At 37.8% G+C, this 18722-nt stretch overlaps 1 protein-coding gene across 3 annotated transcripts; it reads right to left on the reverse strand.

Moving 5' to 3' along the window:
- Window positions 1-861: 861 nt before the first annotated feature.
- On the reverse strand, window positions 862-10963 carry RBM12B (RNA binding motif protein 12B). 3 transcript variants are annotated; one of them, XM_054590257.1, is made up of 4 exons: window positions 10855-10963; window positions 8690-8804; window positions 7479-7531; window positions 862-6890 (listed from the first exon to the last, which is right to left on the reverse strand). In XM_054590257.1, the coding sequence occupies exon 4, from the start codon at window positions 6860-6862 to the stop codon at window positions 3911-3913; it is 2952 nt and encodes a 983-aa protein (XP_054446232.1). In that variant the 5' UTR covers window positions 6863-6890; window positions 7479-7531; window positions 8690-8804; window positions 10855-10963; the 3' UTR covers window positions 862-3910. The 3 variants fall into 3 exon arrangements, with proteins under 3 accessions (XP_054446232.1, XP_054446233.1, XP_054446231.1); XM_054590258.1 differs by lacking the exon at window positions 8690-8804; XM_054590256.1 differs by having other exon boundaries at window positions 862-7531.
- Window positions 10964-18722: the final 7759 nt, after the last annotated feature.

The raw sequence follows: 18722 nt of genomic DNA on the forward strand, positions 1-18722 counted from the left end.
GGATATCAGTATTACACAACTATACTTATATAGCATATATTTTAGCTTTTAAAAGCAAGCCACATTCAGCCTGATTCTAGTTTTAAAACAAAACTGCTGTCATACTAATGTTGTCATGGTACTGCAACTTTTAGAAAGCTATAATTTGGTAGAATGTTGCCTAAGAAAACCAAGGCATAAATTAAAAATTCTGGAAATTTTACCAAATTACTATCCAATAAAAAGGAACATGTAGTCATGATTATTTCTGAAAATGTAAAACCAATTAGAGCTCTTCAGTATGTCTGATGCTTTTGTTTCTTTGGATGGGGAATTGTACTGTTATTTCATGGAGCCCAGTCAGGCATATAAAAACTACAAAATTTATAAAATCATTTGGGAAGACTACGAAAAGCAATTATTCGTAACAGAAAAATACTTTCTAGAAAGGTTTTTTGACTTTATTATGGTTCCATTCTTAGCAAAGTACTGCTTCCTAAGAATATTTCTATGTGATAAAATTACTTAAGTACTTTAAAATATTCAAGACATTTTAAAATCCTAAATAAATTGGTATTCTTAAGGACCTGAGGATATCACTGCATTTTTATTTTCCCAGTATTTAAATTTGCTATAGTACTTGAAAGAAAAACAAGGTTATATTACTTCTTTTGCTGCAACTCACTTCTCTTGAGCATCAGTTGCCCTATCTGTAAAGTCAAAACAGTCAGCAAATAATTGATATAGAATGTATGCTATGCCTACCTCCAAGAAGCATTCTAAGGACAAAGGAATACTATACTTGATAATACTTTCATCGATGTCAAATTAAGTTTCTTTCAGACCAGACATACATGAAAACTTTAAAGGCTGGGTGGTAAATATTTTTTATATTAGTGGGCCAAAAGACAAAAAGCAGCCATTTAAATGTAACCACTTTAAATGTAAAAACCCTTTACCTTTCTTGTAAAAAAAACAGGCAACCACCTCAAGCAGTTATTTAGCCTATAGGCCTCCATTTTCTTACCTCCAAAATAGGTTTAAGGTTTTTAGGGTTACTGGGATTAAATAAGTTAATTTACATAATTACAGATCATAAATATGTAGTATCTAATGCAGCTCAATAAATGATAGCTAACATTTAATACAAACATGGAGGTAACACAGTCACTGCCTAACATGACATATGGACTAAGAATTACTGCTCTTGACCATGTTCTCAGTAAGTGGTAAAAGTGCCCTCCTAATATGATTCCTACCTATCTCTTGGCTTACTTTTACTTTCTGGACATGATCTATATTTTTCATATGCCCTCTAGACGAAAATGTTTAAGATCATTAAAATGGCATTACCTGATACATCTGGGAATAAGAAAAATAAAACTGCCTATGAGATGATCCTGAAGTTGGATGATAGGTATATGAGGCTTTAGTACACAGTTCTCTTTCGTGTGTTTGAAATTGGTGGTGTGCTGGTAAACTGGCTCGCTAGAATGAAAAACGCCCTGATTTGCTGCATTTGCCAATTTCCATGGTGTAATACTCCCATGGCCACTTTTGGTCGTCAATGTATCACTGAAGACAAGAGTTGGGAAAAGATGAAAAAATGGCTCCCAACCAGCAGAATCCAGCTTTATATGATAAACTTTTTATTTTAAAAAGTTTAAAAATATATTAAACTGATACAGAGTAAACTTCATATCAATCCATTGTTTTTACATTTATAATCAAAATACAAAGCTTGTATTCACTATTGTTGGCCTCTTATCCACCACTACCACACCACACCAGCCTAGTTTCAGCAATTCTACATTCAGTGATATTTCACTTTTAAACTTCATCTTAGCTTTTGTTGATACGTATTTGAAAACCATTTGTCTTCCATACATTCCTCAACAATGCTAACCAAATGAGCCATGTATATAATCTTTAGCATTTAAAAATATTTCTTCCTATTTTGTTCATTGTGCTTGGTTTGAATATTAGTTTATCATTCTCCTAGCTACTTGGAGCTTACCAGTTTGAGGAGCCAAACTGATGTGCTTTTTTTGAATCAAGCTTACCAGTTTACTCATTTTCCTAGCAAGCAGGATATTCACTATTATTAAAAACCAACTTAGGTTGACTTCTCTCAAACTTCCTTAATCACTGAAGATTACTCCAAAATACTTATACTACTAATTGGCTAAGTACTGAAACAGTCATAGTATTCTATCTCTGCACTATCCTATTATTAAATGACTACTGCATATCAATTCAAATTTTATATTTATTTGCTCAACGTGGGAAATCGCTGGACAACAGAATTGAAAAAAAATTACCTACCTTTGTTGTATGTAACTATAAAAGACCAAAGTCAAATCATGTTTGATAAAATTAATAATTTTAAATTAGAAGCCAATGTATAATGTTAGTACCCAAAACCCTGGATATATAAAACCTTTTCAAGTTACTTTGTCTTTTATTAGCAGTGTTTGAGAACACCAATTTTATTTTTTAATGTCATTTTGTAAAACAAAAGTTAAGAAAATATGATTCATTCTTGAAAATATTTTTATCAAGGTCTTACTAAAACTTAAAGTACCATTTAACAAAGTTAGTAGGCATGTGTTAAGAACATAAACTGAAGTCACTGGTGAGTCTGTGTTGAAACTGGCTCCATGATTCACTAGCTATGATTTTAAGCAAGTTATGTAACCTCTCTAAACTTTTATTATCTCATCAATGAAAGAGCGGTAAATAATACTCTATGGTTCTTACCATATTGAGATCATGCATGTAAAGGACTCATACTTCCTAGCACTTGGTAAGTGCCCAATATTTGTTAGCCATTAATATTATGGGTATAGAAAAATCAAATCCAGTATTTGCAAAATTCTATTTTAAATGTTGAATATCAAAAGTCAAAATTTGATCTCACCAGTCTTAGTTATTGAATCTTTTGATACAAAGTTTTAAAATTAAAAAATGAGAACCTAATAAAAATAGAAGTTACACAAATCATTCAAAAATTCTTCCTAGAAACATAAACCATATCTATTTATCTGGTGTTCCCAGCATAAGCCTGAAAGTCTCTTTGTACCTACAATTACTTTATTTTTTGTCTTTTAAGTATTTTGAGTTAATCTTACCAGTTTGGTTGATGAGATGTTGAAGAAACCATAGAACTATACATACCACTCTACACTGGTATTAGAGTGTTTGGTCACTCCTATCATAAATATTGTTTAATGTAACTGTTGAAAACTTCACAAAAGCTGTAATTCATTTTCCCTTTTATACAAATACAAGTTAATTAGTTGGTCTACTCAGTTGCAATTTTTTTATTTTTATAAAACTTTTCAAGTCATGAACATGGAAACTAAGAATCTCCTAACCTTTTTACATAAGTAAATTTCAAGTTCACAGTATGTTCATTTAGAAGTATTTATAATAGGAAGTTTAACACAGTAATAGCTTAGACATAGAAGAGGGCATTAATTCTGCAGGCAGTCAGCAATGGAAATGCTAAACCTGAACAATCAGTTACTGACCATTTCCTTATACATTTTGAGTAAAAGATATAGACTACAGAATGCAAACAAAACTGAATATAAAACTTATCTTCCCCAAATACAGCTCTACTTTATACAGGTCTTGAGGTATACCCATGACATCAACAAAAATCAATGCACTCAGGGAATTAGTCCTCTTCCCTACCGTCAAAAAACAAAAACAAAAACAAAAAACATATAATTTTAATTAGAAAAAATAAATGGCAATTTGCAAGCAAAAGAAAGCTAGATTTACATTCCACTAATATTTGTTCCAGTCACAGGTCAAATTTAAAATGTTTCTTTTCATTGTTATTAAAATAAACACTTTTTTAAAAACAAATGCATTTTACTGCATCAATACTGTGTAGAGGTAACTCTGAATTTAGAAGTGCTCTCTAGAGCAAAATTAACCGAACTTTGCGCGGGCCAACTGGCCTATCATTTAGATCTTTAATAGCAGCCATAGCTTCATTGTAGTTTATCATAGCAACAATGGCTTCCCCTGTAGGTAACCCTTGCTCATTGTACTGTATCCTAACTGAATCAGGTATGATTCTATAACCATGAAAAAAGTCTAGAATTTCATTAACATTAGCTTTAAATGGAAGATTCATTATCTTAATAGGTGTTACTCTACCTGAACTACAATTTATTTTTGGATCAGGCATAAATCTCCCCTCAGGAAAACTTCCCATATTACGCTTTCCAAAATCAAACTTGCCACCTTCTGGGCGGCCAAAATTCACAAAAGGGCGATGACTTCTAAAATCATCTGATGGGCTCCTGAACTCCTCACCAGGCGGTCTAAAATCGTCAGGGAGTCTAGAGTCCTCCTCTGGAGCTGCCCTGAGGTCTTCCTCCGGGAGCCGCCTGAAGTCCTCATCAGAAGGGCATCTAAAATCTTCCTCCTCGGGGCTCCTGAAGTCGTCCTCAGGAGGATTCCTAAAGTCTTCATCCGGGGGGCGCCTGAAATCTTCATCCGGTGGGTGCCTTAAGTGTCCCTGGGGCGACCGTCGGAAATGCTCCTGGGGCGGCCGCCGGAAATGCTCCTGGGGCGGCCGCCGGAAATGCTCCTGGGGCGGCCGCCGGAAATGCTCCTGAGGCAGCCTCCGGAAATGCTCCTGGGGGTGCCGCCTCAAGTCCTCTTCAGGAGAACACCTGAAATCCTCAGGAGACCGTCTGAAGTCCTCCACTGGTGGCCGCCTAAAGTCCTGCTCGAAAGGTTGCCTTAAGTCTTCCTCCGAAAGTCGCCTGAAGTCCTCCTTAGGTCGTCGCCTCCATTCCCCCTGGGGGAGCCGCCTGAAGTCCTCCTCAGGTGATGGTCTCCAATCCTCCTCAGGTGGCCGCCTGAAGTCTCCCTCGGGAGGTCGCCTCCAGTCCTCCTCGGGAGGACGCCTCCAATCCTCCTTGGGAAGCCGCCTCCAGTCCTCCTTGGGAAGTCGCCTCCAATCCTCCTCAGGGGATCGCCTAAAGTCCTCCTTGGGGGGCTGTCTGAAATCCTCCTCCGGTGGCCGCCTCCAATTCTCCTCCCTCGGGTGCCTGAAGTCTTCTTCCCCACAGTATCTGAAATCCTCCCACGAGCATCTGAAGTCCTCTTCAGGAGGCCTCCGGAAATGTCCCTCGCGAGAGTGCCTGAATTCTGGGGTGCACCTGAAGTCCTCCGGGGAATGTCTAAAGTCTTCTGGAGGGCGCCTATCAGGCTGTTGGAAATCCCCCTGGGGATGCCTGAAATTGTCCAGCTGCCTCAAGTCTTCTTGCAGATGCCTGAAGTTTTCAGGAAGGCCCACTGCATATCCTGGTGGATCATCTGAGTCGAATGAATGGGAAGGTTCATCTCTATCACATGATTTTGAATGGTCCTGCCTTCTCTTACTGGACAGCAAAGAAAAACTTACACCAAACTCCTGCATTTGTGCCTCAGATATAAGTCTTAACAGTACTTCTGTCCCCAAGAATCTTCGACGATTTAAACGTTCAGCTTTCATGGCCTGTTCTTCTGATTTGAATTTCACCAATGCTTCACCCAGACCAACGCCTTTGTCATCGTAAAGCAAATAAATGTCATCTTCAGCAAGAGAAAAGTCTGCAAAGAACTTTTGCACTTCAACTTTTGTAACATCAAATGGAAAATTTCTTATATATATGCAGAGTTTCTGGCCAGAGTAGCCTTCTTGAGAGTATTTTTGTGACACACGTCCAAGCCTCTCTTTCTCTACTGATGCTGGTCTTTTCTTTTCATAACATTCAATGAACTTCAGCATTTGTTTTCTAGAAATTGGATCAACAAGAACCGGACGATATTGTAAAACAGTCTTATGTAAACTCAGAGCAGTGTTATAGTCTTTCAGCGTCTTGAACATCACAAAGGCGTATCTTGTTCTTCTTTCATCTTTATATAAGAACCTAATCTGTTCATTACTCAGATCAGTATCTCTAAAGAAATTTCTTAAATCTCTTTTGTTAATACTTAGGGACAGATTTTTTAAGTGAACATAATATCCGAGCGGAGAACGAGAGCGTGTCCTTCTGGGAGATTTCGAATGAGATCGTTTTCGAAAATGCCTATCATTTATTCCTCTTGGTGGAGAATGTTCTTCAGTTCTCATAGGAATGTCACCCTCCTTAATTGGGCTACCACCAAACTCAATCCACTGTTGTTCTGAGCCTTGCATTACTTCTATAAATCTGGAACCCATAAAACTTCTATGACATTTAAGACCTCCTGAAGCGTCAATACATGAAGCAAATTTTACTATGGCATCACCATTATTTCGGCCATCATGATGTTTTAAGAAAATTACTCCATCCACACACAAACCAGAGAAAAAGACACGTACATCGTCTTCATTTACCAAGTAAGGCAAACCTCGTAGAAACAAGTAAGGATTCTCTGCCTTTAATGGCCGTATCTTTCTTGGCCTTAAATCACCATGTCCTGTACCATTAGTATGAAACCCAGCATCTTGGTTAATCGGAGAGCCATATCCAGAATTACTTGCTTCTTCTTTAATACCCTCAACAAAATTAGATAAGCAGCCAACCCCTGATGCCCCAGATCCTGGTCGCTCTCTTCCTTTGTGATCAGTTCTTTTCATTTCTATAGTCTTCTGCATTTCTGCCTTACTGCTAAGAAAGAGCTCTACAGATGAATCCTTGATAAACCCTCCTGAACGACTTATGGCACGTCTTGCATCTTCATCTGTTGCAAAAATAATAAAAGCCTCCCCAATTTCCCCTCCAATTATATGCACTCCTCCATCAGGAATAGTCAATCCCGTGAAAAAGTGACGAATATCCGCAGGCCCCGCAATAAAAGGAAGCCCCAGTAAACGGATGACTACAGCCATGCTGAGCTCAAATCACAGCAATAATGACCTGCAGACAAAAAGGTACACATAATAGCAAGTCTTATTTTTGAAGTACCTTATCCGACACTAAGCTTAATAATTACTTGGTTCCTACTTTCTTCAGCATTTTATAAATGAAAACAAAATACGAGTTCACAGAAATATTGATTGTATCTAATTCTTTAAAAAACAATAAGGAATAAACTTTCTCCTATCTAAACATACAAATAAACCAACTACTTTGAAGATACATTTTCATATTACCTCTCCTATATAGTATGAACATCAAAAATATAAAATCTTCTTTGTAAGCCTGCCAAGTGCTGCTTCACAACAAGACCAAACTATTTTCAGACTCACTAAGAAACATATTTTCTACTGACACGAGAGAGAACTTTGCGGATGAAAGAATTTTACCATGATGAATTTTACATATTTATAAAAGCCATCTATGGTTAGTATATAATTTTTGCTCATGATAATAAATTGCTTACCACTAGTGCATCACTGGCCAGACATAAAGTACAGAAGCCATGGATACCTAATATGTATTATTCTACTTTTACATTTTTTTTGTCAAGCCTCTGTGAAAAGCCTTAAACTCTGGATATCTTACCTTTGTATTTTTAAATTTCTTGGACACCTGTTAATTCTGTAAAAGCAACTTAACTGTGGAAAGAAAATGAAATATAATTAATCCCAGGACCGTGTAATTGATCCTAAACAACGCCAGATTAAGATACTCACTTCAGAATGACCTATTAAAATAGCAAAGCAATAAAAGGAACCATAACTATGGGCATTATAAGATGGTCTTCTTTGTTCCAAGAGGAAATAAATCATTCTTTAGCAAAAAGGAGGTACGAATTCTGAGAAGACATCTGCATATTATTTTTCAAAAAACCTTCTATAAACTAAACTTGATTGGAAATGGTATGAAGAAAGGGGTGATAGAAATGTTATACATTTTAATTGGAGTTTTGGTTACATGGTTATATAAATCTATCAAGGCTAAACGAATTTTATCTTTAAGGTCTGTGCATTTCACTGTATATAAATTGTACATCCACTTAAAAAATAAAAAGACAACCTTTCCACAAGTAAAATGACAATTTAAAAACAAAAAATTCCCAAAACTTCTCTCTCTTCCAACCATGAAAAGACCAAGCACCTAACTCATTAATATGTCCAACTCTTGCAATTCTCCTCCCTGCCTTTCAAAACAAAAGACCAAATCAAATGAAAAAGGCAACTATTCAAAATGATAAATGAATTAAACACCTCAAAAACCAATTTATAAAGCAAAATCCAAATAATGGCTACCATTTGGATACAATTTTAAGTTCTACATATACAACTCACACTTCCAAACATAATTAAGTACGAAGTATAATTAAGGCAAATACTGAAATAGCTCTAAAATCAAAAATGTCAGCTACTACTATTCCTTAAACTCAACTATTATACCACTCCTTAAACTCCTAAAAGAAGTGACTAATAAAATTCATCTCAAATCAAACAGAAAATGTTCAGATACAGAATGTTCTCAAGCTTATAAGTTTATTCCATTTCAAACAACTATCCTGGGTTCCAAACCCAAATGATAATGTAGACAAATAAAAATACATGGAATGTTTGAGGACTACCAGTATTAACTACTGAAAAATCTCAACCTAGTGTTTAAGGAAATTCACATCTAATACTTTCAGAGATAACCTAACAATATTTAACGTAGCTTTTCCAAATATGTTCTTAAGAGCCACTAAGTTAATCATTATAAATTTATTTTTAATGTGCAAATAAGTGTTGCTTTAATTCAGTACTTACACTTAATTATCACTGTTCCACAAAGTGGGGTCTGAAGACATATTCTCTGAGGTCTGCAAGGTTTATTTTCCTTTGAAAAGGGTCCAAGCGTAAACTTTATAAACTACAAGCTAAACTAAAAAAGATAATCAAGAAATTACTTGGCATGTTCTGCATCTTAATTATCAATGTCAAATTAATATTAAAAGTATTGAGATATACTATTAAAATATTTGCATGGTACATGTGGGGACAGAGTACGTATATGGGAAATATCTGTACCTCCTGCTCAATATTGCCATAAACCTAAAAAAGCTGCTCTAAAAAAATGGTCTCTTTAAAAGAAAAATCTGCACAGTTATCAAAAAAATCAAATATAAGCCTAGTTCTTCAACAAACCAACATTTACACTAGCATTTTAACAAGAAGTATGAACAGCTTCTGGAATAGTTGTCCCCATTCAAGTTCTAAGACTCCTTCTTATTGCAAACTGACTTAGCTCCTTTCTTTCAAAATGTTTTAGAAAGCAGTGTAAGGTACATATCATTGTTCCTCCCAATTTTTTGTTTAATTTTAAAAGGGATTTACCTTGAGAACATAAATAAGTTACAAGAAGAGTTAGGGATGTTTCAAGGAATATTTATGTCAAATTCCAAATATTTCTAGTAATTTATCCTCACTAACTTAAAAACAGTATTTTAACTAAGTAGTTCCATGAATGCAAATCTCATGAATTCCAATTCAAGCAGACTACATAAAAAATGCATTTTAACTTGCCACAGTTATATATAAATAATGCTTAAATTTTTTGCCCTTCAAATACTAGGGCAATGCCCCATTTATCTATCTACAATAACACAGAGACCACCTATAAGTGACCAGTTCTCAAAGTGAGCACTTTTCCTGTGGTTGCCATGTAATTTTCTCAAGCAAATTCTCCAGAAATTCTATTCTTAGAACATTACACAAAAAGCAAAAAGCAAAATTCTCCAAAGCACTTAAAATTTTTCTACTTATGAGTGCAACAAAAGTATTTTTGTGACTGTACTGGTTTAAAGACAGTGAGCAGTTAGAACTTCAAACCTATGAAAAGAAGGAAATAGGTCCTTAAAAGCTCATTTAAGGGCAAGTCACTGAAATTAATAAAATCATTTTAAACTCATTTTGCTGCAATTTTTATCCTACAGTTAATCCCTTTTGATTACCATTATCACTAAACAATGAAACGTACATCTTCTAATCAAGCCTAAGAGGAAAACTGGAGGCTAAATTTAAATAGGTATTATTTCAGATCCATTTGATTTTAACTAGAGAATAACGAGTCATTTTCCAAACACGGTGAGGGAGCGAAAAATGCGACATTTTTTAAAACCCGCTTATGGTAAAGCACAGTCGAACTCTAAACGCATGAGTTTCCCCTGCACAAAATAATCTACCCCAGTCCATAATTATTCTTTATGATGACCTGCCTTTTACCCTCTTATAATGTAATGGTTAAAATGAAAACCAAAGACATGAAGACAGAGCCATAGTTCCCAATAGGCACTGTAAACGAAGACGAATCCACATGGCACAGGACTTCCCACATCATCATCCATCAATCCTCAAATGGGGATCATCCGAAGGCATCGCTTCTATAGCCCAAAGCCTTTGTCCAGACTCCCAGGGGTCAGAGCTTCCTTTTTTTCATGCCAGGCCCAAGTTGCTATGTGCGATCCGATGCTGTCTCCAGACCTTCCAACAAAATCCGCTTTCAAATTAACCTGGACCGCCCAACCTCCGTGCCTTTCCGTTACCGGGTCCCAAGGGCAAACACCCTAACTCGCCAGAGCGTGAACTCCCAAATCTGAAACACTCTGGCCCTCAAGCCTAACGGACCGGGCCTTCAGCGCTTTCCGGCCACCACTGACTACAATGACATAGCAACAGAAAAAAAAATACCTATGAAATCCCTCGAGATCTTCACTTTTAAGAAAACTGGAAAGCGCACACACAACAGCACATTGAGGCTGACGGGAGAGTCAGTGTTTTAGCAAGTAAAGAGAGTGCCCTAACGGCAGAAGCTAAGCTAGGTCCTGGCGCGGCTGCCGGCCCCGCCTTTCCAGTTCTTCCGTCCCAGTCGCCAACTCCTCCCCAGCCCCGACGCCCCCAGGGTAACTGCTTCGCACTTGGCAATAAACACACACCACTGCTGCGGAGTCGGACACACAGGCCGGGGGCAGGGAACACTCCTCGTCGCAGCTGCCTCCCCAGAAGAGGTTGAGAAAGCCCTCAGTGAGCCTAGAGGAAGATGGCGCCCACTCTCCCCTCCGCTCCGGACAAACGGACGTACAGTTTGCCCATGCGCTCTCCAGGCGTAACCCACCACCCCGGCGCCCCGGCCAGGTTTGCGCACGCTCCCTGACACTCACCCGCTTCCCGTTATCGGGGAGGAGGGAGGTGCCAGCCCGAACCCGACCGCTTTGCTGAGCTTCTGCGCATGCGCAGATTCCAGCCAATGTGGGAGCCTCACCAAGGAAAAGAGAAAATTAAATGCAGAACTCGCGGATCAAACCATACCTAGAATGAGAAGCTTCAGTAAAGAACTGGTCTAGGACACTGGTCGGTTGATAAACGTTCGTGATTTCCAGGAGTTAAGGAAAAGGGAGGTAAAAGAGAAAAGGCGATTTCTTTTTCTTTTCAGCGCTGCAGTTAACGTATGGCGTAAGCATCTTCTAAAAGGATCTTCGTAAACTCTAAAAGGCCACAAAATGTTATTTTAAACTACCATAGATATTCCCCAGATACGGTGCCCAGGAGGATCAATAAATGCGTGTTATTCAATTTGATAGACACTAACAACTTTACGTCTGCATTCGTAGTTTCTATCTTACGGTGTTTTTAAACACAAGAACAGATAGGCCAATCATGAAAACTGAGAAGTGAAAAGCACAATCACAGGCATGTTCTATAATGCCTGCTCTGTAATACGGTGTTTGGTTTTTATTTTACTGTTTACAAATAACAAAGCAGTCCACCATGTTCATACCTACATGTACATTTATCAGTTGATTCAAAGCTCACAAAGAAAGCAAAAACCACATCTTTAAAATAGTTACAGATAAGAAAAAATGTTTTCAATCCCTCACTCACTGCAAAATACACATTCTTTAATTTAATATGATCGTGAGAAAGAAGAGGTAGTTTAACGAATGGACAATAGGTGGTTCCTGGAGTGAGAGCCACCATTTACTCATTTGGGCAAATTACTTAGCCTCTGTGCCTGTTTTCTCATCTGCAAAATGAAGATAATAATAGTACCTACCTCTTAAGGTTGATGGAAATGTGGAATGACTCCCTTTCTCTCTCTATCCCCCCCCCTCTCCAAAAACAATAAAAAGAAGAGGAAGAAGGTCATCTTTCGAAACATAGAGGCCCCAGGGTTAGGGACATTTCCAAAATGAGTGTCTCCAACACATATGTGCCTCCAAAGCTGTGTGTGAAACTACATTACTGTGTGAGTTGTGCCATTCACAGCAAAGTAGTCAGGAAATGTTCTTGTGAAGCCTGCAAGGACCAAACACCCCACACTGATTTAGCACCCTGAAGGTGCTGCCCCATGACCTCCACCAAAGCCCACATAAGGAGCTAAAGAAAAGTTTTCTGGAAAAAGATTAAATGGAAATTGTACTTAAAAAATAAAATAGAAAGCACACAAAACAATGCTCCAGAATGTTAAATTGTTGATATTAATTCACAAGAAGAAACACCATTAAAGTGAACCTGAGATGAACTCAGACTGTTCAGAACTTTCCTGACTGTATACACTCTCTACATGAAGTCAAATGGTCAGGGAGTTGTTTGCTAAGCATGGAAATAGAACACAAGTTACCTAATCTCAAAAAGTGTTTCTCCTTTAAGGGTACCTGGAAACGTTCTCATCTATTTTAGTTTTTTAATTGATTTTAGAAAGAGAAAGAGGAAGGGAGCGAGAAGAACATTGACCTGCCTCCCCACCCATTCACACACTCAATGGTTGAACCCTGTATGTGTCCCGACTGGGGACTGGGAATCAAACTGGAAACCTTGACACATCAGGATAATGCTCCAACCAACCTAGCTACCTTGCCAGGACCATTCTCATCTATTTTAACAAAAATAACAACTATCATTTAATGAGCACTTATTATAGGAGTTACCTAAACAAGTGTGCTTAGATCAGACTGCCTTCCTTGAATAGGCTTAGATAGTTATTCCCAGCCTCATTTGTTGTTCTGGGATGACCATTTCCTTCTCTTCATTCAGATTTTCTCCAAACAGGACACTAGTGAATGCACATCTTTTCTATTCTGCCTCTGCCTTTCTCAGATAACCATACCATTACAATTAAATAAAAAATTCAGTCAAAATATTTGGTTTAAGTACATGATATTCTGGTTATTGAATACTTGCTTGAGACTTTAACGTGTCAACATTAAAACCTGATCATTTTAGAGAACAGAGAGAACTAACTTTCTGGAACAGCAAAAACAGAAAACTATATCCTGAAACATGGTAACCACACCAAGCCTTAGCCATTTTGTGTCTCTCCCTGGGGAATTAGTTAGCCCCCTCCCCCACCCAAGTGTACTACCACCCAAGTGTACTACCAAGTGTACAACTACAGCGCTACCTATCTTTCTGAATGATTTTCATATAAAGCAGTTTTCAGTTGCCTTTCCTAGCTCTTCAACATCCACAAAAACAGACTTCAATCACTTGGCCTCAGAGTTCCTCGAGCTTGTCAACTCCAAGGTGCTTCATATCTCTTGCACACCTTGACTCCCATTCAACTGGCATTTATTGAGTATGGACTCTGAGTCAAGCACCTTGCTTAAGGCTCCTGAAAGACAAACCTGAAGAAATCACAGTTCTCCTTCCTCAAAGAGCTCATACTATAGCAGAAGAAAGAGCACACATGTACAGCTAGTCATCACATACAAGAATATTTGTACAGCATTGGAATTAAGACCATGGGCTCTTGGATCAGGAAGACCCAAGTGTAAATTCCAGCTCTGCTACCTCGGACTGTAGATAATCCTTATCCTTAGACTTTTCCACTTATAGAGTGAAGATAACAGTACCCATAATACAGGCCCATTATTAGGATTAAATGAAATAATGCTTGTAAAGCACTCAGCAAAGTCCTTAACACATAATAAACTCCACTTAGAATCCAAGAACGCTGGTTCAGAAATCAGAATACCATCGTTCCAAGCTTAACTCTGTCACTTATTAGCTGCATCACCTTAGTTGCTGAACCCCTCTGTGTCCTGATTTCTTCACCTATCAAAGAAGATGACAATAGCAGGGTTGTTTTGTAGATAAAATGATCGCACACTCACACACACATTAAAGGCATATAATAAAGCACCAATAAAGGCTTATAACATGAAATCTTACATGTTGCTCTGGTAGCCTGAATGCTCATTTCCTATTTTTCCCCTGCAGTAGTCCTCAGAGGCACATCTGCAAAGCTCCTAAGGGTCATTGGAACACTATTTGAAGACCGCTGATTAAATAAGGAGCTTCCTAATTTGTGTGTGACTGAAGTCAGATCTAAGAGACTTAGCAGGATCAACAAGTAAGTGATGTCTGTAAGTAAGAATTGAACAGGACCCCCAGCATTTAAGTTGGATAACTTCTTGCCTGAGGTTCATGGGAGTCTTGTCTCCATGGTGGAAAGATGGAGTAGATTGAGATCCTGAACTTTCTATTGATGCCATAGGTTAATAAAGGAGGCTTGTATAAAGGGTACTGTATAAAAATCTTTGTGTTTTACTGATGAGATGAAGCTTTGACTCCCAAATCTCAGTGTAGAACCCACTTCTAGTGAACAGTCAGGACCATGAAATGGGATGTCTCCTTCTGTACACAGTTTTCTTTCCCTGGGTTCCGTCCAGGCCCAGGAACATAAAATAACAAGGAGCAGGAAGATCTAAGAATCTACAGAGAAATTGCAAAGAAAGAACATAAGGAAAAAACAAAAAAGAAAAAAAGAGAATCTATAAGAATTTGTGTTGAAAAAGGCAGCCACATAAGAATAGGCCTTGGGTCCTGACTGGAGCGGCTCAGTTAGTTAAGTAGTATTGTCCTGCAAAATGAAAGGTCACTGGTTCAATTCCAGGTTAGGGCACATGCCTGGGTTGTGAGCCAAGTCCCTTGTTGAGGGTGTAAGAGAGGCCAGTAATAGATGTTTCTCTCACACATCTGTTTCTCTCCCTTTCTCTCTCTCTCTACCCCCTCCACCCTGCCCTTCCCCTCTTTCTAAAAATAAATAAATAAAATCTTAAGAAAAAAAAGAATGGTTTTGTTGTCCATTGAAGAAGGAAGTTTGAAAGTTGTTGTATACTGTTAATGATTGTCTGCCCATGTCCTGCCTGAAATGCCATGAATGTTTATGAAAAGCATCTTTAATAAAGCTGGATACAGTTTGAAAAGAAAAAAAAAAAAGAATGGGTCTTGTGTCTGGAACAGTTCCTGAAAGCCAGCATAGACTGTGTGTAGCTTATCGCCTTGTGTAGAAATAAGTTTCCGTTTTTTAGGCCCAATGAGTACTCTTTTGTCTCTGCTTAAAGTGTATGCATCATATGGCACCTAGCTAACCTCATTGTATATCTGTCCTCCAACGTGAGGAGGCAAGGTTCCTTCTACTGCAGCATGAGGCCAATTACCCTGTGTCAGCAGCCAGGAAAGACCTGCTGGCCATGGGACACCAAAACCCACTATTGAAGCTGATCTTGCTTTGTCCCTTCTCTGTGTAAGTAAAATCTTGTCCCATCTGGTGCTTGAATGTATTGGGAGTTTTTTTTGTTTTGGGGTTAGGGGGCGGTTAGCAATTCCGATACCAATATATAATGGGCAAAAGTATTCGGAGTCTTCCCCTGGGACTGGTAACCATTGCACAGTACTCTGACACCATGCTGTGTGGACACAAAAAATGTTGTCTGTTAGGACTATGGCGAAGAGGCCTTGTATTTCAGGCCTAAACCCCATTGGACCTCTCCTAGCGATGAAATGAGAGGAGATAACACTGAGCTGCCTTAGAGTTTGGAAGATGACAATAAACTAGAGAATGAGGAAATAAAGCAAGTTTTGATTTATTCTTTTCCACTCCAAGAAAGTATTATACACAACTGCAGGTGTTAAGTAGATAATGGTGAACAAAAATGGACATGGTGCTTGCTCTCATGAACCTTGCAGTCCAGGAGAGGAGAAGAACACTAATGAAAGAATCGTTAAATTAAATGTAAATTTACAACAGGGATAAGAGCTATGAAAGAGAAATACATGGTGTTGTGAGAATATTTCATAGAAACAAAAGGTGAAAGGAATTTCCTAAAGAAGTGATGGAGGGTGAGCTGGAAGGAAAGGAGGAGTTTACAAAATAAATGGAAATTGCTGGGAAAGAGGAGGAAGAAGGGATGCTCCAGGCAGTAAAGTGCACAGATACTGTGGCATTCAGAGAACTGGAAAGCCAGTGTGGGCAGAGTACACAGGAGTGCACAGGACGATAAGAGGTTGCAGAAGGAAGTCAAATCCCGCTGGGGGTTACTGTTTATGTTAAAGACTTAAGCTCTCCCCTGGAAAACCAATTCATTATTTTAAGCAGAAAGGTGACATATTATGTACTTGCATTTAAAAGATTACTCCAGCTGAGAATGGATTAGACGGTGTGACAACAGTATGTGTACAAAAAAAAGTTAACAGCTTATTTTCATTTCCAGTTTAAGGTGAACAATGTAACATAGGTACTTCCTTCCAGTCCTTCCAGAAATACTAATAAAACAACAGAAAAGAAACTTTCAAAAGAAGCAAAGACTGATAAGAATGAAGGTAATAGGGTGGGATGCAACAGCAACAAAACTTTGCAAGCAGGAAGCAGATGGGTAGGTGCTAATTTCTTTCATGAATCTGGAAAGGTTGAACCCTAAACTGACAGTAGGAAAGCTAAGATGCAACTTGATATGCACAAAATAAGTCCTCAAAGCCTTAGGAGCCCTCAATATCTTCTCTTGGGGAAAGAGGTGAAAAGTTCATTGGACATCAATTTATAAAGCACTAAACACATGCACTTAAGACTTTTTCCTTTGAACCAAGAAACCTATCTCTCCCCAGCTAGAGTAGAAAATAGAAAGTTTATTCTCTGGAGGAACTGTGACTAAAGGAGAACAGAGATAGATGAGGTCAGGGGTCCTATATGTTGTATGAAAGAAGCACATTATATGAATGATGAAACTTATACCCTCTTTCTTCACTAAACCTGGCAGCCAGGCTTAAATCTTCCAGGGAAAGAATTCTTTCTGGGGAATTTGATGAGCACAATAGGGAGGGTGAGAAGGAAGAAATGCTGACATGAGGAATGCCTTGTGAAACAGCCCAGGCAAATGCATGTTGTAGCCCAGTCAAGAAACCCCAACTGTCCTTAAAGAGCATCCACTTAAGCTTTTCAGTGTGCTCCACTCTAATATGCCTATATTTAATAAATAGACATATACATACATATATATAATACATATAGACAGATAGCAAAGGGTCACCAGATTTATAAGGACATCCTTTAATACAAAACATAAGTTCAAACAGATGAAGATTATGCAGGCAAAAGAAAATTTTAAAACACTATTAGTAATGTCCTCAAAGAGTTAAAATATTGCATCCATGAAAGATGTTATAAATAAGATACAGTAAAAAAAAAAAAAAGGCTCTTAGAACTTGAATTAATAATAGTGAAAATGAAAAGTTCAAGAAAATGTTTCACAGGGAAAGCTTAAAAATATTCCAAAAAGTAGAGCAAAGCAAATAAACTAGATAATTAAAAAGATAATATATAAAATTTAGAGGAACAGTCCAGGAGGTCTAATATCTGAAAAATAAGGTATCCAGAAAGAAAGAATAGGAAAAAAGGAGAAATCTTCAATGGAATAATTAAAGTCCAATAAGTGCTCAACACAGAAAAAGACAATGAGCCCTGGCAGGTGTGGCTCAGTGGATTAAGTGCCGGCCTGCAAACCAAAGGGTTGCTGGTTTGATTCCCAGTCAGAGCACATGCCTGGGTTGCAAGCCAAGTCCGCGATGGGGGCAGTGCACAAGAGACAACCACACATTGATGTTTTTCTTTCTCTCTTTCTCCCTCCCCAACCCCTCTTTAAAAGTACATAAATAAAATCTTTGTTTAGAAAAAGACAATGAAACACCCCAAGATACATCACTGCAAAATTAAGAAAAATGAGGATGGAGCAACATTCTAAAGACCTCAGAGAACAAAAAAAAATTACAGAAGATTAAGAATAAAAATGCTGGCATATTTTTCAACAGCAATGTTAGAAAACAAAAGAAATAAGAGCAATGCCTTTAAAATTCTAGGGTCAAAGTATTTCCAAACTAACATTCCATACCTAAGTAAACTAAAAAGTATCAAGGAAGAAGGACATTTTCAGATATTCAATGTCTCAAAATTTTGCTTCTCATGCACCATTTTTCAGCAAACTGCTGGTGTGCTTTACTGAAATGAGGAAGTAAAACCAAGAGAGAAGAGGATATGCAATCCACTAAACTTAAGATCTCTCTTTAACATCACTCCATTTTCCCCTTCCAGCTTAAGAGATTGCATATTCTCTTCACTTTTTGTTTGCTGACTTGAAAAGAGACCACAGAACATAGTGGTTAAGAACATAAATGACTGAGGCAATAAAAGCAAAAATAAACAAGTGGCACTATAACAATAAAAATAAAGTAAAATTAAAAGCTTTACAGCAAAGGGAATCATCATAAAATAAAAAAGCCTCCTATAGAATGGGAGAAAATATTTCCAAATCATTTATCTAACAAGAGGTCAATGTCCAACATATATAAATAACTCAATAGCAAAAACACAAACAATTTGATTAGGAAATGAGCAGATAGTCATTTCTCTGAAAAAGACATACAGGTCCAACAGGTACATGAAAAGGTGTTGAACATCACTAATTATCAGGGAAATGCAATTCGAAACCACAATGAGAAACCACATCACACCTGATAGAATGGTTATTAT

This window comes from Pteronotus mesoamericanus, unplaced genomic scaffold (genome assembly GCF_021234165.1).
Source record: "Pteronotus mesoamericanus isolate MK-2021 breed Mesoamerican mustached bat unplaced genomic scaffold, CSHL_Meso_final scaffold_174, whole genome shotgun sequence".
Lineage (NCBI taxonomy): Eukaryota > Metazoa > Chordata > Mammalia > Chiroptera > Mormoopidae > Pteronotus > Pteronotus mesoamericanus.

Excerpts from the sequence above, each read along its gene's own strand:
- RBM12B (XM_054590258.1), bottom strand. The coding sequence starts at position 6,862 with ATGGCTGTAGTCATCCGTTTACTGGGGCTTCCTTTTATTGCGGGGCCT.